The 26,244-nt window shown below is 39.8% G+C and overlaps 1 protein-coding gene across 2 annotated transcripts; it reads left to right on the top strand.

The window, feature by feature from the left end:
• The first annotated feature begins 937 nt into the window (after positions 1-937).
• On the top strand, positions 938-25,830 carry pms1 (PMS1 homolog 1, mismatch repair system component). 2 transcript variants are annotated; one of them, XM_030758208.1, is made up of 13 exons: positions 938-1,021; positions 1,785-1,928; positions 2,259-2,441; positions 2,540-2,642; positions 3,943-4,106; positions 12,196-12,312; positions 14,918-15,040; positions 15,133-15,279; positions 15,389-16,161; positions 21,327-21,785; positions 21,950-22,080; positions 25,285-25,445; positions 25,531-25,830. In XM_030758208.1, exons 2-13 carry the CDS (start codon positions 1,797-1,799, stop codon positions 25,729-25,731), a joined length of 2,694 nt encoding a protein of 897 aa, XP_030614068.1. In that variant the 5' UTR covers positions 938-1,021; positions 1,785-1,796; the 3' UTR covers positions 25,732-25,830. The 2 variants fall into 2 exon arrangements, with proteins under 2 accessions (XP_030614068.1, XP_030614069.1); XM_030758209.1 differs by having other exon boundaries at positions 947-1,021; positions 1,782-1,928.
• The last annotated feature ends 414 nt before the right edge of the window (positions 25,831-26,244 follow it).

Here is a 26,244-nt window from a genome sequence, read left to right as displayed (position 1 = left end):
AAGTGCAGCAGGGTGGAGTGGATGGACACGGGTGTCGGGGGTGATTTGTGATAGCAGCAAGAGTGAAGAGGGAAGGTTTGGAAGAGTGTAGTGAGATCTGCTATGATGTGTGGTTTGGAGATGGTAGCAGTGATATAAAGACAGGAGGCAGAGATGGAGGTGCTCAGATTTTCACTGGGAGTGACCAGGATGGACAGGGTTAGACATGAGTCCATCAGAGGGACCGCTCAGAGTTAAAGAGGTGAGGCTGAGATGTTTTGGACATGTGCAGAGAAGGGATACTAGATATACTGGGAAATGGATAATAGAAATGGAGCTGCCAGGCAGGAGGAAAAGAAGAAGACCTCAGAGAACATTCACGGATGTGGTGAAGGAGGACATTCAGAGGGTTGGTATGACAAAGGAGGATGCTGGATAGGGTGAGATGGAGGAAAGTGATCTGCTGACATCTCTTAAAGGTTGAAAGAAGAAGAACAAAAAGGTAAAACAGTAAAAAACAGAAATAAAGAAAAAAAGGGTGAGTGGAAGAGAATGATGGCTGGCTGGATGGATGGATGGATGGAAGAAAACATAATAAAAAATAGTCCTTTATTCATTATTTTTAAACTTCTTACTGATTTCATTGCTGCGATCTTTTTTAATCCACTTAAATTTTTTAAAAATGTATATATTTTTTATATCTGGTTTTATTGTGGTAATCATAAAGGGAACTTGGACATTCTATTTTCCCCCCTAAAAAACTTTATTGACAAACAAGTACATTCAGACATTACAAATATAAAAACAAGTTTAAATCACAAAAAAAGAGAAAACAAAGTGGTGGGGAACACAGAAATCCCCCAAACACCAAAAACGATGTTACACCTGTCAGCTTTAACTCGGGGCAGACTGCTCTTTAGACCCCGCCCATGCCTGACTTATAGCCAATCAACGTGCAGCGGAGGGGGCGGGAAACTGGTCTCTTCCGGCTGTGGCGCTCCGTGTGTTGTTATGAACGGTGGAAGCCGAGGAGCTTCTGAATGTGGGTATTATTTAACTCCTCACTGTGATAATTATTTAACAGTTTGAAACTACAATACGTGAGTTTGAAGTAAAGCTGGGTTTTAATTGTGAGCTAACGAGTCTGAGCAGCCCACATAAGCTCCAGGGAGCAGTTAGCTAGTGCTTAGGTACAGGGATTTGGTGTATAGTTTGTGGCTAAATTGTACAAAGAGACCTTAGGGCTGTCGCTTTTTTTAACTCCCACCTTCACTGATGGATTATTATTAGCTGTGATCATGAATTTATCGACATAAAGGCAGGAATTCATGCATCAGTGAGCAGTCATGTTGTATTTTTTTAAATAAAATGTAAATATTATTTCTATTATCAGCAGCAGTAAATGAATATTTCTGACAGGAACAGTAAAATAAAGACTGGAGGTGGAAGAAGCCAGAGAATAACCTGTAGGTTGCTGGGTTGCGTTTTTGGTACATGACGCCAGATAAAAAAAAAAAAACCTAATAAGTGACTTCACTGAACAGGTTTGAATCATGTATGTCCTAACAGTAGACTGAATGTGGAAAAACCAAGACACATTCTTGTACTTTACACTGAAGAAAGGGAAACATTTGGAAGTGTTTCTCTTTATAGGTTTGTGTAACATTTTAAGTACTGATCACCCCACCTAGGATCCGATTGCATGTATCTGACAAGCTTAAAACAGTTTGACACCACTGCTGTAACACTGAAAATGTGGATGATACTGAGATCTGCCCCTAAATCCAGATGCTTCTCCTTAGCAGATACCTGAAGTCATGAAGCAGCTGCCCTCTGACACGGTGCGCCTGCTGTCCAGCTCCCAGGTCATCACGTCTGTGGTGAATGTCGTCAAAGAGCTGATTGAGAATTCCCTGGATGCTGGAGCTACAAGCGTTGATGTTAAACTGGTACAGTACCTAAATTACAGATAATGTACCAAGATCAATAATTAATTAATGATTTATTTAAAAAATACATATTTCTGAAGAAGTAGAGCCAGTAACCAGTGTGATTTCCTTTGGCAGCAGAAAGTATAATTAACCCTTCCTTAACAGTGACATTAATAATGCAAATTTAAAACCCATCTAATAGAGTTTGTGTGAAACTGGAATTAATTATTAATATTATTAATACTGTATTAATATTTTTCCTGCTGCAGTCACTGTTCAGATGGTCACAACTCTCAGTTTTAAGTTTGATTTTCCCTTCATGTTTCACTCACGTTGTACCCATTTTAGGAGAATTTTGGCCTGGACCGCATAGAGGTGCGTGATAATGGGCAAGGAATCAAAGCTGTAGATACTCCTGTGATGGCTGTGAGACATTTCACCTCAAAGATCTGCAGCCATGAAGACCTGGAACGTCTGGAAACATACGGCTTCAGAGGGGAGGCGCTGGGCTCCATTTGTGCCGTGGCTGAGGTGAGGTGATATATTAGGACTCAAACATTGCTGCATGAATTAAAACAACTGCAAGCTCAGTTTGGGCAAACTGAAGTATTTTTGTTGTTTCCCTTCAGGTGGCTGTTACCACAAAGACAGAGGAGGATGAAATCAGCACCCAGTACACACTGGACTTGACAGGAAAAATTGTTTCCCAGAAGCCGTCTCACTTGGGTCAAGGCAAGGCACAGACAGCAGAGAAAAAGAATGATGAATGCATTCTTTAAAAAAAAGAAAACTCTGAAGCTGCTTCAGATATGAAGGCAGAATTGATTTTAATCCCGCTGAACTAGAAAGATTTAGATTGATGTTTATAACATCATCCAGCAGACACATTATAAACCGTGCTGTACCTTAATTATAACGTTATTTATGTGAGTTGTTATTAACCTAACAAAAATAGAAACATTCTTGACATTTTATGAAAAATGCTATCATGAAAAAAATACTGGCACATTTAAGACTTTCACCCCCCAAAACTGCAACAATATGTCTTAATGAAAGCATAGAAACTGTGGACTGATGTTTAAGAACATCTTCTGTTTGCCCTTTTAGACTGAAAATGTTGGAATAACATAAAATATTCTTTATTTATTCCAAAGTTCCTGTCTTACAGAAGATAATACATTAAACACAACCTGCCACAAAATGGTTTAAATAAAGGAGAGTAGTTCATAAAAATGTAAAAATTAAATAAAATACAACAAAAATAGTTCAATAAGGGAAACATTAAAGAAAAGAACAAAGATCACCTAAACAGAAAAAAAGCTCAATAAGAAAAATTTAAATAAAATAAAGATGAGTAAATCATAATAATAATAATAAATCAAAAATAATAATAAAAAATGCACATCTTGATTATTTGGAGGGCTTAAATAAAATAATATGATATAAATGCTTAAATAATTTATAAAATGTGACAATATTTCATTTTTAATGTGAACTTGTATTTTTTCACCTTTCTCCTTAGCCTCCTCTATGTTTACCTTTCCGTTTACGCTGAAATTTATTGCTTTATGCATTTATTCATATTTTATATCCATCATCCATTCTCATCTGCTTAGGGTCGCGGGGCAGCTGGAGCCTATCCCAGCTGTCGTAGGGCAGAAAGTCTGCAATCATAACTGAAAAACATAGAAAAAGAACAATTGCACAATATTTTATTTTTATTTAAAATTTATTTGTTTAATTATTATTTTGGTTTTATTGTGCATTAACAATTGAAAAAATAAAACAGGAAATTAAATCAGTGGGGGAGTTTAACAAAGGTAAATAAAGAAATACAGAAAGAAATTAAAACAAATGTTAGTTTACATCTTTCTTTTTTTTTTAAAGATTATTTTAGATATTAAGGTTAGTTAATGGTGTATTAATACATTTAGTATTTTATGTATGTACTTACTTTTTATTTTTGCACTTTTTGGTCTTCCATTTTATCAACTCCAACTGTTGGATGACGTCTGCTCTGTGTGTTTTCCAGGTACAACAGTGAGTGTACTGAAGCTTTTTAAGAACCTTCCAGTGAGACGTCAGTGTTTCTCCTCCAACAAGAAGTGCAAAGAGGAGCTGAAGAAGGTGCAGGATCTGCTGATGGCCTATGCTATCGTCAAACCAGAGCTGAGACTCATGCTTGTTCACAATAAGGTCAGTAACTCCTCCAAAAAAAACTTGAGTTATTTAAATGGCACCTTAAAAAAAACAAAAAAAAAGTGCTTCGACAGACAGCCGAGGCAGAGTGCACAGGTGAAAGAGTTACTGAGGAAGCCAGATATTAAAGTCAGAAAAACACAAAAATAAATATTAATGAAAGATGAAAAACAAACATGACAAATGAAAGCTGATAATCAGTTCTGTTTAAAGTAAGATATAATTTACAATCCTTATAAAATGTACTTTATTATCTAAAAGTTTGGAAATTTCAGTTACAGCCACAAGAATAATAAATAAATAATTAATTAATTAATAAATAATTAATAACAATTAATAAATTATCTTAATTAAATGAAACAAATTAAAAAATAACAAAATGGTTCAACAAGATAAAAATTACGCAAACAACAGGAATACAGTCAAATAGAAAACAAAAAAGTGAAGACTTCAGTGAATAAAAATCTAGATAAAATATAATAAGGAGCTTATTAAGTTAAAAATCATAAAAGTCATAAAAGGTGGCTCAATGATTGGTGCAGGTGGTGTAAGAGGATGGATTCCTCCAACAGCTGACACAACTAACAGCACCAGCTGATGCAGGAATCCAATTTAAAACTCGATTCAAGCTGCAAAAACTGCAAATTCTCGGCTAATGTGGATGCATTCATACAGCTGGCAGTTCAACATTGAGGCTACAGAAAGGATCCTTTGAACTAACTCAGGGATTACATCACTTTTACTCACAGCCCCCCCTCATTTCTTGTTACTGCTCAGATCAATGTCTCTAAAGAAATCCCAAAGCCACGTTGGGTCACACTGTGGTCCAGGACGTGATGAAGATGAACATACAAGTAAAGATGGAGATGAGGCTGATTATGATACATTGATAGTCATTCTGGCATATGATGCTGTGGTCACTGTGGTTACATAGTACTTAAATGGTACTTAAACGCACAACACCTTTGTATTTAAACACCCTGATTTAAAGCTTTGACTTGATGCAACCACTAGGTGTCCTCGTTAGTCTTCAGCTGACTGTCCCAACATGACCAAAATCCCCTTCAGTTTTTTTATTAATATGCCATGTATGTATGACTGGATTACAGATGGAACCAGCGGATATACCTACAACTCCTCTTGCACATGCACTTAATTTGTGACCATGTATAATCGCTGTCTGTGCTGATGTGTGTATTTTGAATACAGGTCTCTGACAACCTGTTTAAATTCAGTATTTGATATGTAGCAATCTTAACACTGACATCTGTCAGTATTGTGAAAATCTCTTTAAGATTACAGACTGCGTCAGATTATCAGTTCCTTGTTAATTTGGTTTCACTATTTTAATTAGTACCATTACTACTGCTCCTTATACTGTATCTGAGGGTACAAATGAGATTTTTCACAGACATTGCAGTGCATGAAGAAGATGCAAAATAAAAATGATCTGCAGAGGTTTAGTTTATTTATTGCTTTATTTTTTGTTTTGTTTTAATGTAAAAATGTATTTTTATTGAGCAGCATATTGATCCATTATTAGGGATAGCTTGTGCCAACTGAAATTCAAGCACTAAAACCCAAATAAATGGAAGAGAGATACATATAATAGCACCCTGCCACCCTTTTTCATCCAGTTTGCCTGCTGACATTTCACCTGTGAAGAATTTTCAAATGTAAGTTGTCCTCTTGAGTTACAGCTGTAAGGTGTTCGTGGCATCTTTTGCCCGCAGTGCTCGTGTGTGGAGTTGGTTGTGTCCTCTGTCAAATGTGTAAACAGACAATTACAGGAGAATATCGAGAAGCTTGACCGACCTGGCTGAAGACAGAAATTGTCCCCGGCCTCCTGCTGGTTTGTTGTCCGTGCTAATGTGAGTCAGTGAGCTGTGAAATTGTTAACGTGTGATGGAAAATCTTCATTTGGCTTTTAGAGGCGCTTTAGAAACACTAAAGATTCTGTCAACCTGAGGAAGACAGACTGAAACACTGAAAGGTTAGTGAGCATTTTCCACTTTCAGGCTGATAAAGGTGTTAGTCATTAATGAATAAACTCAACATAAAAACATGCAATAGAATACATTTGAAGCCAATAAGGTTTTACTTTGTCCTGCATGATTTTAAAGGAGCTTTGCCTTTAGATGCAGAAAAAATACTTAAGTGTTGAAGAACACTTTTATCAACCTAAATAATATGTCAGTCATTGGCCTACACCAAAACCATTTAAGCACAGAGCCTTCCCTGAACTCAGAAGCAGCTCGCGTATTGATTAATCACTTTATTATTTTTTTTTCTAATTGTTCTTTTCAGGTAATGTCAGAAAATCTAATCTCAGCTATTTAAATGACTTTTTTTGTTTTTTACAACTTATAGTGCTTCGTAAGGAGGCCACTAGTGCATTTTTGTTATGGATATTTTTACATCACGCTGTGTACACTGTATTTTTTTGGGTTGCATTTTTTAAAAACATGTTGTGAGTTCATATGCCTGCCACCTCAGCCGAGTCCAGGTCAGGCCAGGTAAAAGAGAGTCTGTGTTGGAAATCCAGGTAAATAAGTAAAACAGTCCCAAACCAAAAGAGAAACAATGACATAAAACAAAGAAAAAAACCTCACATCTGAGAAACTGGACCCAGAATCTTTTGTTTTTAAAAGTTTGGTTGAGATGTTTTAAACAGGATTAAACGACGTACAGTAAAACCTCCAGACCTTCTCCAAAGGCTTGTGATGCAACAGTCTGTCAGATGGTGATCAAAATAGTATAATTAATGCAACTAATTGCTGAAACAAACCCTCTGCGAACAGAGATGTCTGACATTTTAAGGGCAGCACTTCCGGATATGCAGGATCTCTTTTAGTATTAAATTAAGTGAGAGCTCTAATGCTTGTTTGATAGATTGGTTGGTTTTATTTTTATTTATTTATTTATTTTTGTTACAAGATTACCCCAAACTTTATGGAGAAATTTGCTTGAAAATTTGCCAGGAGTGGGGCTTGGCTTTTGGAGTCAATCTGGATCTAGATTCAGAAATTTTGGGAATAGTTCTGTACCAATACTTGACCTGTACAGTTGATTTGAATTTTAATTTCAGCTGTGGTTTTAACATCCACCTTTTACTAAAATAAGACCATACAGATAAAAGATATTATTGTGCCACATTCAGTTTTCCAGTAATTCTCTCGCTTTACCTTTTCCTTTTCCTTTACTTTGGTCAACCATAAAATTCCAGATCCACTCCCTGCTGCATTCCCTGCCACCCTGAGGTTTAGTTTATTCAAGTGAATCACAATTAAAGTTCATGGAAAGTCTAAAGATACAGAAACTCTTTTCATTTTTTTTAAGTTTAATAATTCCAATGTTGTTTTCTGAGCATAGTCATTTAAATAATCATAATCTCCACACACACACTTCAAGTATAAGGACTCTAAGTTGTCTGTCTTATCTGTTTATTGTTACACTGTTATCACTTGTTGTTTTGCATTAAAAAAAAAAATCACTGTGATCTCAACAGTAACCAAAATAGTTGTGACTGATATTTGCCCTAATCAAGCAGCGGCTCTGATTGCGAGATATTTTTCTTCATATCTTCACAAATGCATATCAGATTTAATTAAAAAAAAAAACATGTGAGACGTCGTCTTGATTTTCTCAAGAAAAATCACAAATTAATCCGGATCCAGGGACTGAATTTGTGCCTGGTGTGGAGGGAATTTTCAGCCTTGGAGGGGCTGGATGCTGCTGAAAGAAAAACAGTACCAAGTGTAGCCATGAACATTGCATCATGATGCAGCGGGCATCATCGTTTGGGCTTGTAGAGCTCGTAGCTGTTCAGAGAACGCTGAAGTCCAAATTGCTTTAAACACAAACATCGGTGCGTGCTCTTCGATGTGTGAATCCCTGACAAGTGTTGCCATTTGCTTGTCTCTTCTAGCAAATGGTAACAATTTGATTGTTGGATGAGATAGCTAACACAAGCTTAACTGAACATAAACAACACGTGTACTGAATCAGTGCATCAGCTTTCACAATGTCGGGTGTCATTTAATTAACTGCGAAGAGATGGATCATAAATAAACACTGACCTAACAACAGTCATTAATTCTCATCAGAGCATGTTTTCTGCATGAACAACTAAAAATTTTAATTAAATAATTTTGCAGATTTTTGGTTTTAGTCCAGTGTTTGGTAATTTTTTATAATAATTTAGAGGTGTACATATTTAGATATATTTTTTTAATTTGTCTAAAAATTTTGGAAATTCTCGTGCAGCAGAAAAGAAAGAAGTACAAAATAAATGAAAAAACATGACTAAACAGTAAAATCACACAATAAAACAGAAGACAAACTATTTAAAAAACATAGAATGTCTCCATAGAGAAAAGAAATGTCTGAAAGGTAAAGAAAACAAATCAAAATAAATGGTTCAATAAGCAAAGTAGCCCAATAAAATAAAATATCTTAATACAGGACTAAAAAGGGCAATAAAATATGATTGAAAATGGAATAAAATGGCTAAATAAGTAACAAAAGTATGAGGTTATGCAACAAATGTCTCAATAAAATAAAATTACCAAAAATAAAATGTCTCTGTATATATGCCATGCATTGTATAGCAAACAGTGGACGGCATTTGACCAAACTAACATAAAAGTTACTGGATGGGATTACTAGGAGTATAAGCTCTCTTGGTTCTCCGATATAGAGTTAGTATTTTAATGTAAGCTGAGCATATATCAGATAAGTAGGATATAAATAGGTTATGCACAGGTGAATACAGAAAATGAGAATGTTTAGACATTTATTTCCTCTATATAAAGTTTTTGGACAATGGTACTTGTGTTTTTTGTAGTTGTTTGGTTGATTCTGCACTTTAGGCAATATGTGACTGAAGTGCAGACTGTCAGTTTAATTTAAGGGGTTTAAGAAAATTTAGTAGATTAATTTAGGACTTAAAGCCATTTTTATACGTGGCCACCATTTTCAGAGGCTCAAAAGTGTTCGGACAATTTATTGACAAGCAGTTTCATGACCAGATGAGGACTGTTCTCTCATTATTTCATGACAAGCTAAGCAGACAAAAGATCTGAAGGTGATTCCAACTGTTGACCTTGCATTTGGTTGCTTTTTACTGGAACTGTCAATAAAAGGTCCAAAGGAGGCCATCATTAGGCTGAAAAACCAAAATCCACCTATGAGAGAGAGAGAGAGAGAGAGGGAGAGCAAAAGCTTTGAAGGGGCCAAATCAACAAACTGGTGCACTGTTAAAAAGAATGAATGCATCGGCCAGCTCAGCAACAACAACAGTCTACTGTCAATAGATGTCTTCATGGATGGAAATACAGAGTTTACAAAAAGGTGCAAACCAGTGCTTGCACTCAAGTCCAGGAAGGTTGGATTAGACTTTGCCAGAAAACATCTAAAATAGAGAAAATTATGGAGAAGGAAAGAAACAGCTCATGATCTGAAGCATCTGTTGTTATGGCAAGAGGATGTATGGCTGACTAGTGTTTACTGATGATGTGATAGCTGATAGAAGCACCAGGATGAATTCTGGAGTGGACAGAGCTTTACTCTCTGCTCAGGATGGATGGATGGATGAAGAAATAAAGCTGGCTCTGCCCTTCCTGTACAGTGTGTCTGTGCGTACTGACCGGTCCAGTTTGTTCTCCAGCTGCAGACCGAGATACTTGTAGGTCTTCACCGTCTCCACATCAACCCCCCCAATAGAGACCAGCTGTGTCCTTGGTCTTCGACATGTTCAGCAGCAGTTGGTTCAGTTGGCATCAAGTCATCCACCAGTCTCCTGTACTCATTCTCCTGTCCACTCCTGACATACCCGATGACATACCTGAGATTTTTTTGCATATGACACGTCTCAGAGTTCTGCTGGAAGTCAGGTGTGTAAAGTGTGAACAAGAAAGGAGAGAGGACAGTTCCCTGTGGTCTCTCAGTCTCAGATGTACAGACCCTCAGCCTCACATATTGTGGTCTGCCAGTGAGGTAATCCATAACCCAGGTCACCAGGTGAGGGTTAACTTGCATCCTGTTCAACTTGTCTTTCAGTGGAGGGGGCTGTATAGTACTGAAGGCGCTGGAGAAGTCAAAAAACAAAATCCTCACAGTGCCACTCCCCTTGACCAGGTGGGAATAAGTCTGGTGGAGAAGGTAGAGGATGGCATCCTCTACGCCCACCTTCAGGGGGTCCAGTGCACGTTGAACCTCGGATCTAAGAAAATGTAGGAGCAGATGTTCCATGGGCTTCATGATGTGCGATGTTAAAGCAATCGGCCTGAAGTCATTGAGCAAGTTGGTGTACACTTTTTTTGCACAGGCACCAGGCATGATGTTTTCCAAAGTGAGGGGATCCTCCCCAACTGCAGACTCAGGTTAAAGACGTGCTTCAGAGGTTCACCCAGCTCAGGAGCACATGCTTTCAGCAGTCTGAGGCACACCGTGTCTGGGCCGGCTGCTTTACTTGTCCGGAGACTCTACCAAATGCTGCAAAGCTGATTAGACAGAGCTTCATAGTGAAAATGGAAAATGACCCAAAGCATAGTGAAGCTACCCAAGAACTTCTCAAGACAAAGAAATGGGCCAAGTCAGTCACCTGATCCCAACCCAACAGAGCATGCTTCTCAGTTACTGAAGATAAAACAGAATGCAGAGACCCACAAACAAGCAGCAACTGAAGGAGGCTGCAGTAAAGGCCTAACAGAGCATCTCAAGGGAGGAAACACAGCTTTTGGCGATGAGTATTCTGTGTTTGTATACAAACTGGCAACAGGCTGTGTGTGTTGATGTTGGATACTTATTTCTATAGACTGGCTCTTTCAAATAAAATGATTAATAAATAAAAAATTATTGCATTGAGAAGGAGCAATTTATCTGTTCTTGTGGCAGTGGAGCAGAATCATAGAGATGGTGCTCCGTTCTGTTCGGTAGGTGGTGGATAGGGTTTTCAGTAGAATCCACGATGGATCCACAGTGGATTGCATGACTCTCCTGTCCACCACAACTTCAGACTTAATTTTTTTTACTTGTTTCGTTGCATACACATTTTTATCACCTACCCATCAGGCGCCCCAACACAAATATGACCAACTGTGGCTGCAATTTGGGTGATTATAACGCCTGAGTTAAGTTGCTGATCGCAGCTGCGGACTTGACCTCAGATTCAGTTTCAGGCTGCAGCCTGTTTGTACACAGAATAGTGTAGGTGGCACAGGTCAGGGAGGGAGCACACGACCAGCGTATAGCTTTCATAAAAATCAATTTGGAGGTCGTCAGGGGAGGGTAGTGAACCCGTTCTGTGCCATCAGCACTCAGTTGCCCCCTATCCTTTATCTCCAACTCTGCCATTTGGCTTGTGTCATGTTTCACAGTTTCTTCAGGAACTGTTTACAGGAGTTATCCGTTTACAAGTGCCTGCTTGTACATTTAATATGTGAGGCATGTCCTGCAACACAGTGTGTGCTTTTAGAAATCAACACCCAGGAGATAAATTCACTGCTAGACACAAACTGGGTGTTAACATATTTTGTACGCACAGCGGTTGCACTGCTGCAAATACTACATCAAGTTTTTTGTTCTTATGTAATATACTTGAAAATGTTACCAATTTAGAAATTTGTTATTTGGAGAAATTAGTAAAACATAAAGAATAACCAGCATTTTTTCTTTGTACAGACTGACTGTTCAAGCATTCATACTACATTATATCAAATATTTTCACAGTAATAGCACCTTGGCTATTGGACCTCCTAAAGAAAAAAACAGGCTCTACAAAAAGTGATAACCAACTAACAGAAGCTGTAATTTCACCAAAAATGTCTTCAGGTATATTCTTCTTTTATTAGATTTTCTGACCTCTTTGAGTCTCACCTCTGATAAAAGCTTAATAAAAAAAATACCAAAACACAGAAATTAATAAAAGGTAAACTAAACTAAAGCATTAAAAAGAAACCTAAATTAACTTTAAAATGTATTAAATCTAAACTGAAATTGGAAAATCAAAGCAAATAATAAAAATATAAAACTGTAATAACCTTGATGTGGACTCACGGAGTGGACGGGTGTCATTTCGTTCCAGGTGGTCCTTTGGCAGAAAGCCAAGGTGGCCGATAACAGAAGCGCCCTCCTCGCTACGCTGGGGCCCGGTGCTGTTGCCAACCTGATCCCTTGCCACCATCACCAGGAGCAACCAGAGGTCAGTTAAGGGGAAGCTGCAGAAACTGGAGAAAAGCTGAGCGATTCTGCAAGACAAACAGAAAACAGCCGTTAACTCTGTTATGTCTCACATTCACATTTTAATGTTGTGACAAAAGAGACGGCGTGGAGCCTGACGGACACATGTCACAGGTTTAGATTCGCACGCTGCCCCTCTCCTGCCTCACGCACACACATGCTCTTCGTTGGCACTCACGCTGTTTCTCCCATGCCCCCGTTGCGCTTCATTACGTGGACATTTGTCTTCAAAAAGCACACACCTGCCCCTCACTCACCTTGAAAACTCAGTGTCAACAAATCCATCCTGAGATGCACATCCGATAAAATATTGTGTAACATTGCAGCGCACATAACATGACTTCTGTTGATGTTATGCAAGGCTAGTGCTCAAAAACCTGAGAACAGATTTTGAAAACAAGTTTAAAATGAGCTGAACATTATTGGTGATGATTAATGATTACGACCTGTTTGTCTTACTGCTTTTAGAGAGATCTAATTTTAGCTGCCAATACTGCATTTAATGCCTGGATATGATGGATAATTTCTGCAGAGCAAATGAGAGCATGCACGTTATACTCGACTCTGAGCTAATAACCTCATCATGAACGCCTGGTCTCAAGCCAGCAAATGTGGTCAGTTGGTGGCTGGCCAACAATTTCTTTGCCCTTTTCTCTCGAGTTCTTTCCTGATGAGGGGTGAGTGATTTTTTGTTAGCTAAGCTTTGCTCTGCAGATTGTAATTGAATTACCGTTGAGCTGTAACTTTCTGCTTGGTCACGGTAGGTGTCATGTGGCTCCTACCTGCTGTCAGGCTCCCAACTAATCTAGTCTGACAGATATGGAGCAGCCCTTTTCACCCTGTTTCTCTCCCATTTTCCCCTTTGTTGTTGTTATTTTGCTGCTTGGTGCCCGGTTATGAGAACAACCTTTCACCTTTTCCTCTTACTCCCCATAGCAATGAAAGGGAACTTTTCTCCACCTTGTCCCTAAGAACAAAGCTTCAGCGATCAAGGGGACCGGGTTGACAATTTCACCAGCCTCTCTAGGGGAGAGCTGTAAGAGCTGTTCCTCTGCAGAACAAAATGTGTCACTCGCTTTTTGGCAGCTTGACTACACATAGCCGAGGCCCTTTGGGGCCAGAGGTGCCATTCGTATTCTCATAAAGTGACCCTAATGAGCAGAAATGGAGAGAAGCATATGTGCCCTGACCTGAAACAGCAGTTCATTTATTAACTTCACTGGCGTGCGCTGCTGCTAATAATGAGCCTGAGGCCATGTGGAAAAAAGCGTAGCTGTTCACCGCTCGCAATCTGCTGAACATTAATAGCTTTCCATAATTTCTTACTAGCTTGCGTTCATAATGGACATTTAAGTACAGTTGTAGAGTTTTATGCTGAGTGGTCAATTTTAGCTCATGAGAACCCCCTCTGGCATGATTGTCATCATGTATGATGCAGATTTTTAATGGGAAAATGTTCAGCACCAGGAGCAGGCCTTGATGTAGAAGAGGGGACTTTGGTCCTCTTTTGGAAGTCTGATCATTCTTAAAGCTTAAAATGTTAAAGGTTTTATATTTGGACAGCAAAATTGTACAGAGTTAGATGTAATGGGAATATGGCTACAATGTGAGCAGAGACTTTATATAAAAGTCAGACTGAAATGTGAAGACAATGCCTCAAACCCGCATTCTTTCTTATGACCAGCAGGGGGTGATTCCTCTGGTAACAGAAATAATTCAAATTGTATAGAAGTCTGAGAGAAAATGATGCTACTTCACAACTGATCTATGAACTCAGTAAACACCTTCCTGATTATTTTATGGTCTGAATCACTAGTTTCAAGTTTCAAGTCAACATAATGTTCATTTTGTAAATTATGGTCCTCATTAGCTAAAATAGACAAAAAAAACAAAAAAAAGCACATGCTGCCAAGTCATTGCTACCGTATGAGCATATCCCGTGGTTTTTCAGTGACATGCAAACCTTACATCCAGCAACAACCTTATGGACATTGAAGCATCATCACATCTGGTTTAATAAAACATAGATAATTAAAGTTCTCAGCTTAAGGATTTAAGATGGTACGTTCCTAACCATCTTAATACAGTGATAAAAGACAAAACCATGGCTTTGTCTTTTATCACTGTATTTGTTTATTCACTGATGCTGAGTACCTGTTAGAGATAGGGAGAGGAACTCGGTCATTTGAGGGGAGCTTAGAGTAGAGCCACTGCTCCTCCACATTGAAAAGGGCCAGATGAGGTGGTTCAAGCATCTGATCAGGTAGCTTTCTGGACACCTTTTAGGTAAGGTGTTTCTGGCATGTTCCACAGGCAGGAGATCTTGGGGCAGACCAGTGCTATGCTGGAGACAGTATGTATCTCAGCTGGCATGAGAACATCTCTATATCACCTTGGAAGAGCTTGAGTAGGTGGTTGGGAAGAGTGAGGTCTTTATTTAGACTACTGTGCGTCAACCCAGACCTATACAAGCGGTGGAAGATGGATGGATGATTTCATTATTTTTGTTTGTTTGTTTTTTTCATTAGCCTTCCTTGTGTTGGATAATTAATTTTTCTTTTTTTCAGATTCTTTTGGAGGGCTTTTTCCCGAAGCCTGGAGCTGATTACTCCTCTACGAGCTCATCCAACCCTGACAAAACTTTCATATTTGTCAACAGCCGGCCAGTTCAGCACAAGGAGATAATGAAGGTAGTCTTTTTCAATCAATTAATCAGTTTTTATGCATTTAACATTTTTTTTTGTTTCACTGCAAACTTTATCCTTTTTTGATTGGCCATCAGTTGCTGCGTCAGCACTATACTGCTCAGTATGCAGATGACCAAGCCAGAAATCGATATCCCACCCTCATGCTTAAAATCTCGGTTCCACCTTCATCGGTGGATGTTAATCTGACACCAGACAAGACCCAGGTTCTTCTTCATAACAAGGTAAGCTTAAAGTTCAAGCGTAATCAAAGTGAGTTGAATATGGAGTGTATTTGGCTGTAGAGATGTTTGAGGAAGTAAATTGACCTTCTGTCGTCTGTCTGATATTTAGGAGACTGTGTTGACTGCAGTAGAGGCATTGCTGGTTTCTCTCTATGGATTTCGGCCTAGCACTGATCTCCCAGTCGACAAACACCTCAGCTGTGAGCCATTTCCCTCACCATCTAGTCCTTTGCAGACTGACAGTGAGCGAAGTGCAGAGACTGGTCACAGCAATGATAACCTACTCAAAGATGGACCTAAGCAATCGAGCGCTGACACCTCGCTGGATCGCCAGGCCTCAAACTGCAGCTCTTCTTCCTCTATAGCAGACGACTGGATTGTAAATCAGATCCCAGCTGATCTTGAGTCCAACTTTTCTCTTAATGGTGATGAAATGTCTCAGACGGTGACAGCTTCAACAAGTAAATCCCCAGAGAGACTTGTGGACAATGAAGTGTCAGCTGCAGACACAATCAAAGACCAAATTTCGGCCGAGGACTGGAGCCGGGGGACTGCTCTGACCGACCCCGTATCAGGAGAACCCCTGCAGCCCATCATAATTCATCAACCTACAAAGCAGAATCATTCTGACCCAGATGAGGTCAAGAGTGAGAGCAGCGCAAGCAAAAAGACATTAAACGCCATCACGGAGAAGCGAGCTGCCCTGACGGCCTACGACCTGATCAGCAACCGCACCTTGAGGGCACCGCTGTCTCCCGCTGCCCTTTTTGAGAAGGAGGCCAGAGCCGAGGTCCTGAGAGAGAAACCCACAGCCAGCCTGCAGGACATCAGCATCGCCGTCCATGAGAGGTGGAAAAATTTGAGGGAGGAAGACCGTAAGAAGTGAGTTTCCAGACCTTCACCTTTCCGAGTTTCCATCTCTTGTTATTTGCAAGACGGAGAGAGAAAGGGGAAAGTCTGACCTGTCATTTGCATGCGAGAGGCCTGCTGTGGAAATTTTATTGATACGAGCTGTATTTCTAATTTCCACACAACTGTGCCTCATAGAGAGTGAAGTAAAATAGATTTCCATAGTGCAGCAGGTATTCCTAATGATTATATGACCTCTGTCTGTCCAGAGACTCGTATCTCATTTCTTCAGGTTTGACAGATTTTCTCTCTTCCCATATACAGGGACTAAACACAGGCATTAATGATTGAATTCATTCTGTCTGATTTAAACTCATATTCACTCATTTTTAATTAGAGACCCTTTTCAGGCTCGCACATGTCCCTTTGTCCATTTAAAAATCTCACCTACACTTACACTGCATAAGTGGCATGAGGACTGACACATAGTTGGCTAGTCAAGAGTAGACTTGGCGCAGCACACATGGAGGTAATGAGCATTTGTGTTTGACCCCGGCACCCCTCAGAGTCAAAGGATTGACATTAATGAAGGTTAGATGAGGACGGAATTACTAAAAAAAAAATAAAATAAACAAACAGAAAAGCAAGAAAATGTTTAGTTTTATTCTTGAATTTGAAGGGATAATGCACAAAAACATTAAATTTTTCATATTTCATGAGAAGAAAGATTCTTCAGCTGTTATCTGTTTTCTATTTGCTTGCATCTTACTGGATTCATGCCCTGGCCAGGATTCAAACCCCTGACCTATTGTTCCAAAGACAGTAATGTTGCCACTACACTATCCAGCTGCAATCCAGAAGTCGTCAATACATGCCCTACCGGTTATCAGATGCTTAGCTTGAAGCTGGCCACAGGAGGAGACAGATGCCACTGATGTCAAGACATGAAAAATCCTCACAATGTATCGAGGTGTCCACCTGAAGTCCAGCGCCCTGAGGCTCTATGAGCTGAAGGGACTCAAGTTGCAGACAGTCTCTCGGGCACCTTTGCACAATCTACCACATAGTAGCAGGATGTAAGATACAAGCTGGGACAGTATACACTGAGAGGCACAACCAAGAGGCTGGGATTGTGTACAGGAATATCTGTTCCGCATATTGATTAGACGGTCCCTAGTCCCGATGGGAGACACCACCGAAGGTGGTTGAGACCAACACGGCCCAGTTCCAGCCAGACATAGTGGTAGTTGACAAGGGGCAGAAGACCACAGTTGTCATAGATGTGGCACTCTGAGCGGACAGTAACATCAGGAAGAAGGAGCATGAGAAAATAGTGGCTGAAGGAATGACTGGAAGGTATGTGGAAGGTAAATTCCAAAGTGGTCCCAGTGATAGGAGCATTAGGAGCCTGCCATGCCTGCTGCTTTTATGTACTGCCAATAACAGCATTACACATCCACATCTGTTTATGCACGCACAGGTAGTCACAGCAATGTACAACGCACCAGGTTAAAAAAATCAAGAGGTGTACAACCTGCAGAAATGGCGTCTAGCGATAGCAGATGTGATGTCAGTTTGATTCAAAGGTGCCATTTGTGAGGGTATAAAATCACCTTAAGATACATACTGTGCAGAATGTTCAATCTCCCAGGGCTCTAGTAGACGACCCAAGCTTGAGGAACACATGCACATACCAGCCCCCAGAGGGTTAGAAGGAGATTTATTTGTCCCTGTGTCACAGCAGAAATTGAGACTTATCAGACCAGGCAATGATTTTCCAATCCTCTGTTGTCCAGTTTTGGTGAGCTCGTGTGAATTGTAGTCTCAGATTCCTGTACTTAGCTGGCAGTAATCTTCTGCTGCTGTGGCCCATCTGCTTCAAGATTCAACATGTTGCATACCTGGGTTGTAACGAGTAGTTATTTGAGTTACTGTTGCTTTCATTCAGCTTGAAGAAGTCTGGCCATTCTCCTCTGACCTCTGACGCCAACAAGGACAGCCACTCAGTTTTAAGAGTTCCTTTCACTGGTGCTAAGGGGCCGAAATGTAGTCAAACAAGTACCGTTCTCCTGGCAACCGCCAAACCCAGACATGACAGAGAAGCGCGAGTCGTCACTCCAGAGAACACGTCTGCTCTACTCTAGAGTCCATGCGGCATCCTTTACACCACTGCATCTGATGCTTTGCATTGAGCTCGGTGATGTAAGGCTTGGAGAGTGACCCATTCTTTCACAGATGTTTGTAGAAGCAGTCTGCTTGCTTGGTTTTATATACCTGTGGTCATGAGAATGATTAAAACACTTGAATTTAATCATTTGGATGGATGAGTGAATACTTTTGAATGAATATAGTGTAGGTGTACCTCATAAAGTGGCAGGTGAGTGTGTATGCACACCTCCTTTCAATAACTTGACTATTCATTCAATATATAAACGTAGTATGAAGATCAACAGGGGGAAAAAAGTATTTGACTAATGATGACATGGCTCCCATATCTACATGTTTTAAAACTCATTACATCACTTTATGGCCTTAAATGAAGAGGAAGAATGTGTAGAGGCAGAGCTTTTTTAGGAAGTTTTAAAAATCTTTGTAAGTTGTTGAGATGCAGCATTGGGAACCATTTCAAATATAAAATGAAGATCTGAATACAAAATTGGGCTTTGACTTTGGTACTTAGGTATCTGTAGCGGTGATACTGCTGTGGTTTCTTATCCAGAAGTTTTAAAGCTTGTTTATAAGGCGATCTCATTGGTTTTAAAGGTCTTTCAGCTACTTGAAACCAGCTAGAGATGCAGTAGTTAATATATGGGCGTATAATTATGGCAGGATAGTTTGTCATTCTCCTGGCTCAGGGTTTGTATTGACTGACTCAACATTAAACATCACTTTTCAGTCATTTGTCAATCTCGTCATTAGTGACTTCTAAACTGGCCCAGGTGCACTTGTACATGTCAGAATCTGATCTCTAACTGCTGAGCTGCTCCATTACGCTGTGCTGCAAGCGTTTGAACCCAATTATATAAGATTACTGCGTACCAATTTAAAGTAACTGCAAGGTTGGAAAGTGTGTATCAGCAGAATTTGCGACCTTATATAAGGTATGGAAGAGCATATGGAAAAAGACATCTGTTCAGACTCCTGCTTCACTGTGCTACTGCCAACTAACTGCTGAAATAAGATGACTTGGCATCTTTCACTGCCACTGTTAAATGGCACACATTTGTACAAGTTTCTGTAGCATGTTATTTTAATGATGGGGTAATGAAGCATCATATGTTCAACATATGAAGATGCAGTATGTGGAAACAGGATTTGATGATATTTTGATGAGAAAGCACCCGATGCACCCTAGTATCAACTTCTCAACATGTTCTCTGGGAACATGGTGGTACTCTTGATATAATTTACAACCTCGTTATTAAAAAAAACTTTGAAAGTTTGTTATGCAAAAGTAAATAAACAAACTTTTATGAAACATCTCAGAGTTAATCAGGTTAATTAGTAACATGATTGGCAATAAAAAGAGCATCCTGGAGAGGCTGAGTTTTTCAAAGGATTGGAGCTCCCAAAGAGGACGAGTCTTTGAGCAGTAAAGATGTTGACAAGTTCACCACTCTGCAGGCAGTTCACGAATTTTCTTTCCTAGTAAAAAGTAGTAAATAATTTTCAGAGAATCCAGAGAGATCATAGATCAGATTTATCTTGTTTTTTTCCTTTATATGGATAAGTTTTAACTTAGTTTTGTCAATGAAGTAATGAACTATGTTCATTAATGGTGGTTTTCACAAGTGTCCCTGAGCCTGTGTAATGAAGTGCTTCCCAAAGGCTGAACACTGTGAACATTCAGTGTTGTGTTTTTAGCCTTGTCTCCGTATCAGGGTGAAAGCTCCAGCCTGCCAAAATGCTTAAATTGGCACGCTTGGTTGGCTTTGGAATGTGCAAAGATTTCAGATTGACAAAACACAATTTTTGAGCTTTTTACAGTCTTTTGTGCTAGTTTTGCAGCCTTTTTTTAATCGATACAGGCATTATCCTTCATCCATCCATTTTCTTCTACTTATCCGGGGCTTTGTCTCAGGTGGCAGCAAGCAAAGAAACCCAAACCTCGCTCTCCCCAGCCAACTTATGCAGGGAAATATCAAGGCGTTCCCAGGCCAGCCAAGAGATATAATCTCTCCAGCGTGTCCTGGGTCTGCCCTGGGACCCCTCCCGGTAGGACATGTTGAAAACACCTCACCCAACAGGTGCCCTGGAGACATCCTAATCAGATGCCTGAACCACCTCAACTGGCTCCTTTCAATGTGGAGGAGCAGCACCTCTACTCTGAGCCCCTCCCAAGTGGCTGCACTCTTCACCATATCTCTAAGGGAGAGGCCAGCCACCCTACAGAGGAAGCTCCTTTCCGCCACTTGTATCCACGATCTTATTCTGTTGGTCACTACTCAAAGCTTGTGACCACAGGTGAGGGTAGGGACGTAGATCAACCGGTAAATGGACAGCTTTGCTTTAATGCTCAGCTCCGTCTTTACCACGACAGATCGGTGCAGCGTCCGCATCACTGCAGCCCATCTGTCAATTTTCCGCTCCCCTCTCCCATGAGCAAAACCCCGAGATCTTTAAATTCCTCCACTTGGGCAGCAACTCGTCCCTGACCTGGAGTGGGCACTCCACCCTTTTCTGGCTGAGGACCATGGCCTCAGACAGAGGTGCTGATATAAATGATCCTCAGCCAGTCATATCGCACCGAAATAGAGTTTCTTTGTGAGGACGGTGTTTTCTGTACGATATTATCAACTGCAGGTGACCCACAAATTCTTATAGTCATGAAAAGTTATTCCTAATTAGTTGAACTCTTGCACTCTTCAGAGAGAGTGGTGAATACTTCCACTCCTTTACTTCTGAAAGACTCATCCATCCATGGGATGCTTTTTTTAAAAAACCCAAAAAAACAACAGCCTCATTAGTTGTGAGATGTTTCACTGCATCTTTTCCAGTCTTCTGTTGGCCCCATCCCAAGTTTTTTGAAACATAATCTCTTTCTACTGTAGTCAACTAAAATTAGGCTTTAATTCTTGTGTCACTGTATTCTCTTTATTTAAATTTTACACATTGCCCCAACTTTTTAGAAAGGGGTTGTTGATTTAATAGCAGAGACAGCCATACCTACCATTATAAGACTTGGTTTAATTCTGCAGGTATGAGGAGAAGGCAAAGAAGCACCTGGAACATCATGAACAAAGGACCAAGTTGGCCTCAGCTGAGGGCCTCAGAGAGCCTGGTGTGAGGATCCATGTGCAGGGTCAGAAACGTAAGGCCCCGTTATCCAACCAGCAGCTGCTGGATGAGCTCTTCGCCGTTCAGCCCCAGAAGAAGGTGAAGAACCCTGCGCCTAAGCCCTCACAGCCCCTCCCCTGCAGCGTGGCTGCCCTCCGGCTGCAGCTTCAGCGCCTCTCATCCCAGAGCAGCGCAGCACCGCAGGGCCTCCGTCTTGTAAACCGGCTGGCCTCTCAGAGCGCCTGGGTCATTTTATGTGGTCAGAGGCTCATGTTGTTAAACCCATTTCGAGTGGAGGAGGCTTTGCTGTTTAAGAGACTTCTAGAGAATAACATACTTCCAGCAGCGAGACTGCAGAACTCTATACAGTTAACAGATGGGTAACGTGTCACTCACATTTCACCAGATAAATGCACCCTCAGCCAGTTTCTTTATATACACGCATGCATGTGTTTGAGAGATAATTAAGAGAGAAAAATTGTGATCTTTGATTTTTATAAAAGCTGCTGGATGTATGTTCAAAATCTTCTTTTCTCTATTTTAGAAGCCTTGGAGGAGCTGAATACACAGAGGCTTTGTGCAACATGGAGAAACAAAGCTCAGAGCTGAACGGAGCCGCCCTCTTTTCTGATCCCAGGCTTGTGGCGAATGGCTTTAAAATCAAACTCACTCCAGGTACAAAGAACTGAACTAGAACTGGCTAGATATTATGTTATGCACATGTAACCATAGAAAACTACTCAGGCACCCTGGTTCTGGAAAAAAGAGAGTTTAATTTTATTCTTTGAGCAGTTGGCAGATAAAAAACATACCGAGGGGTATCTTCATCAGCGTCTGACAAACACAATCAATCTGAGTTAAATTCCAGCCCTGGGTGGCAGTCCACCTATATCACCCATAGAGGGTGCTAAAACTAAAAGCAGAAGCTCCACACAATTCCAAATAGTACATGAACAAAAACTAAAATAACAAATGTTCTGCAAAAGGAGCCAGCCATGAGCATGATAGTAAAATTCAAGGGAACAAAACACAAGAAGAAAAACTTCTGTATGTTAGTGTCCAAATTTCATTAAAAATTTAAACATTATAAACAAAAGAAAATCTTTAAGTCCAATAAGGAAAGAAGCCTTTAAAGGTCTGACAGGTTTGTTTTGTTTTATTCCGTTTTCCATCATTAATGTCATAGTTCAGCAGTCAGAAATGTCAAACGTAGAGTCCCCGTAACTGGATTACAGGCAATTATTTCTGACAGAGTTTCTCTGTGTCGGATTAGCTGTGGGTAAAATGAAAAACTCCCATTCCTTCACAAGTTTGTTCGTCACGTTAAACAATAAATTACAAAATTCTCAAGCTTTTAAGTAGTAACAGTGTATTTATTTACCACGATACCTTTATTCAAGCCCATGAACAACCAATAAAGTTTAATGACTCGTCTTTTAATTGTATTTACAAAATTAAAAGCCTGAAGAATTTGTCAAATATTCTAGTAACTGTTAATAATAACTAGGTTATTAGAAGTCATCTCAAAACACTGATTTTTAAGCATTATTGAATGCAGTTCTTTATGTCTCTCACTGAGACATAAAGAACTGCATTTATACAATCACTGGACAAAGTTTGCTGACTTTGCCCCAAAATATGTTAATGTTAAAATAATGTTATTTTTAAGGGGAAATATAATGCTTTTTATTATTCCATTATATATATATATATATATAAAACATGGTCAAAGATTCAAATACTGGGGTGAACTTATGTACAGGTAATCCTTGTGAGCCAAAAGCTCTAAATGCTCCATTTTTTTTTTTTTTATTATTTTTTTTTTTTACTCTTGGCTCTGTATGATGTCAGAAAGAGCAGATATCCATAATATGGTCATTGCAGAGTGCACAGCTCTAGCTATGAGTATGAAAGCCCCACCCACTTGATGTTCCAATCATAGACTGTATATAAAAGATGAACAAAGCCACTGTAACATTAACAATAAGCCTTTTCCCTTCTTTTTTGTGAAGTCCAATTTCTGAAGCCTCAAGTTGAGCATTTTGGCTTCCTTTATCCTCCTTTTTGTCTCTAATGGGACCACAATTCACAAAGTAATGCATATTGTACTTAATTAAGAAAGACTTGAAACTATTGATTGAGACCATAAATAAATTGTATACTAAGGTCATATATCAAGTGAGAAGCAGTTGTTTTCTGAGAGACAATCAGACTTCTTCTATCCATACAAGGAATTTTTATTTATTCATTTTTATTCAAGCTTTATTTAACCAGGATAGAATGACCCTACAGATTAAAAATCTCTTTTGTGAGAGTTTCCTGACCAAGACAGACAGCAGTCCAGTCAGTGGTGGTTGCACAGACTAGTAAAACACACAAAAATGCACAAAGTAAGTATACCAAATGTACAATGTGATTAAAAAGAACCTAAATTTATGAACCATGTCACTGATGCCTAAAACATCAGTGTAACCTTTGGCTTTGGGGAAGACACAGGGGTATTAATATTCAGCCAAAGGTTTTGCTTAAATATTATTATAGCAGCTCCGTCCAGGTCACCTTAACTCACCTTAAATTCATTCAGTAAGACCAGCTCCTGAAAAGTTGCTCATCTAGAGTTCCTCCCTACTGGCCATTGGAAAGAATGCAGGTTTAAGGCACTTCCACACAGTTTTACTTTTTAGACACAGAAGCTGTGTCCATCTTTTATCTTCAGGCTATGGTTGAAATCTTCTGTTGAAGGAAGTTGGCTGAGAGGGGTGGGGGAGCTAAACTGTCTTGTTTAAGACAGTAGATGAACCGAGCGGCTGGACCACAGCCAACTATAGTATAAATAAGGATTATTTTGAACTTTAAATCATTCAGTGCCACTCTAATAGAGACCAAGAGTAAAAGCGTGGAGCTGTAAATGAGCTAAAGAAACGTGGCTATTAAATAAAACCAGGTTTGTCTGATTTATCCAAGTATGTCTCATAACTGAAGTCAAAAGCAAAGGTAAGGCTTAAACATGATGTCAGAATAAAGCAGAATAACTCCCTCGGTGAGACCTGTTTTTACCAGCTTCTTCATCCTTACTTTGATGTTACTTCTGCAGTGTTTGCCTGCAGAGGGTATACAGTGTCCTGTGAGTGCTGGTTGTTTTTGTTGCTGGAATGGTTCACCTCAGTTGACATTGGCTCTCTGCCCGACAGCGTGGTCTCACAGTAGGTTTGTACCCCAGCGTGCAGGTGATGAGAATGGTTGCCCTTTAAAAAATTCCAGGAATTTTCATTTGGCACTGCCAGCCTCTGTGGGTGTGCTTGGATTGAAGGCAGCGGTGCATGTAAGATGTTTTCAGTGCACAAAATCTGCTGAGTTTCTTTTGCTTTTGTTATATTGTTGAAAAATATGTTCCTAAACTTGTGTACAATTCCGCAAATATTTTCATTTAAATCTGGATATGAAGGAAATGTGTTACAGCCATAAGCAAATTTGGGCCTCTGAGCTTCTGTTTTAATATATATTTAATATATATATTCTCTATATAACAGAATGATCTGAACTCTGCAGTGTTTCCCTGCACAGACATTCTCAAATTGTCTCTGCCTCTGCCAGGTTTTTCTTTACCATCCAAAGTTATGTATTAGAAATAATAAATTGTGCATGAGTTGCAGTATTTCCTCATGAAATGAGAAGCCATCATTCTTCCACCCTACAAGACAGCTTCCTTCCAGTCTTCTGGGGCTTCTATTAGTCATTTAACACTCCATTTGGCCCTCCGCTTGTTTGACTTGGTCAACAGTTCGGCTGTAAACCACAATATTTATTTATTATTCTTTCCTGGAGATAGTACTAGCGTCTGGAGTATATTAATCCTTGCTTTCTGCTTGTTTTGGCCAGGCGTCACGTCAGCCGAGAGACATCTGGAAGTGACAGCAATGGCAGACTGCGTGCCTTTCCTCGGTGTGGAGGACCTCAGGGAGATCCTGACTGCAGTTCTTCACAGGAAGGCCAGGACTGTGCGGGAGTGTCGGCCACTGAAAGTCAGGAACTATCTACAAGTGAGAGATGCTCTCAGTATAAAAATGAGCACAGCATCAGGGTGGCATTTTTGTTGTTGAATTTAGTTTGAATTTTCCCTCACAGGGTGAAGCAGTCCGACTTGCCCGTCAGCTGCCTGTGAATTTATCCAGAGAAGATGTGAAGGAAACCCTCCTGCGGATGCAACAGCAGCTGGGTGACACCAACCAGACCTGCATCCACGGACGACCTTTTCTTCAGCATCTGACTGACATCCCTGCCACAGACCAGGAAGTAAAGGCTCTACTGAGACCTTTAGAGCTCTAACAAACTGACAGTATCTATAAAAGCAGCCTCGTTGTAATGCAAATGATTGTTCTCAATTTGTTACAACTGGAACACATAAAATAAACATATTTTTCCATATTTTGGGACTTTGGCCAGCATAAAATTTGTTTTTTTGAACCTTGGATAGTTGGTTTTTGTTCATAAGATTTCATTTGACTCAGAACTGCTAAAAAATTTTCTTTATTTTCAGAGTGAAAGACTATAATTAAATGTCACTTCTCTAGAATTAGCTGGCTGCTAATGTCTACATAAATATCTGCATATTAATAGCCATATACAGGGTGCCCCTTGGGTTTCTGTTCCCGGGAGGTGACTCAGATCCCTTTGGGATTGTGTCAGGAAGTGCATCCAGTGTAAAAAATCTGCCAATTCAAACATGTGAAGCTACTTGCTGTGGCGACTCACTTGTGAATACAAATACGAATACCTTTATTAGTCCCACAATGGGACTAATAAATAGTTGGATAGTTGGACATTTTAACATGGCAGTCT

This window comes from Archocentrus centrarchus, chromosome 21, assembly GCF_007364275.1.
Source record: "Archocentrus centrarchus isolate MPI-CPG fArcCen1 chromosome 21, fArcCen1, whole genome shotgun sequence".
Classification (NCBI taxonomy): Eukaryota; Metazoa; Chordata; class Actinopteri; order Cichliformes; family Cichlidae; genus Archocentrus; species Archocentrus centrarchus.
The sequence above is the reverse complement of the archived record's forward strand: the minus strand, read 5'-3'. Positions and strand labels throughout refer to the sequence as shown.

Coding starts and splice junctions, on each gene's coding strand:
- pms1 (XM_030758208.1), top strand. CDS start 1,797: ATGAAGCAGCTGCCCTCTGACACGGTGCGCCTGCTGTCCAGCTCCCAG. Junction 15,041..15,132: donor AGCACAAGGAGATAATGAAG/GTAGTCTTTTTC, acceptor ATTGGCCATCAG/TTGCTGCGTCAGCACTATAC. Junction 25,446..25,530: donor AAGTCAGGAACTATCTACAA/GTGAGAGATGCT, acceptor TTTCCCTCACAG/GGTGAAGCAGTCCGACTTGC.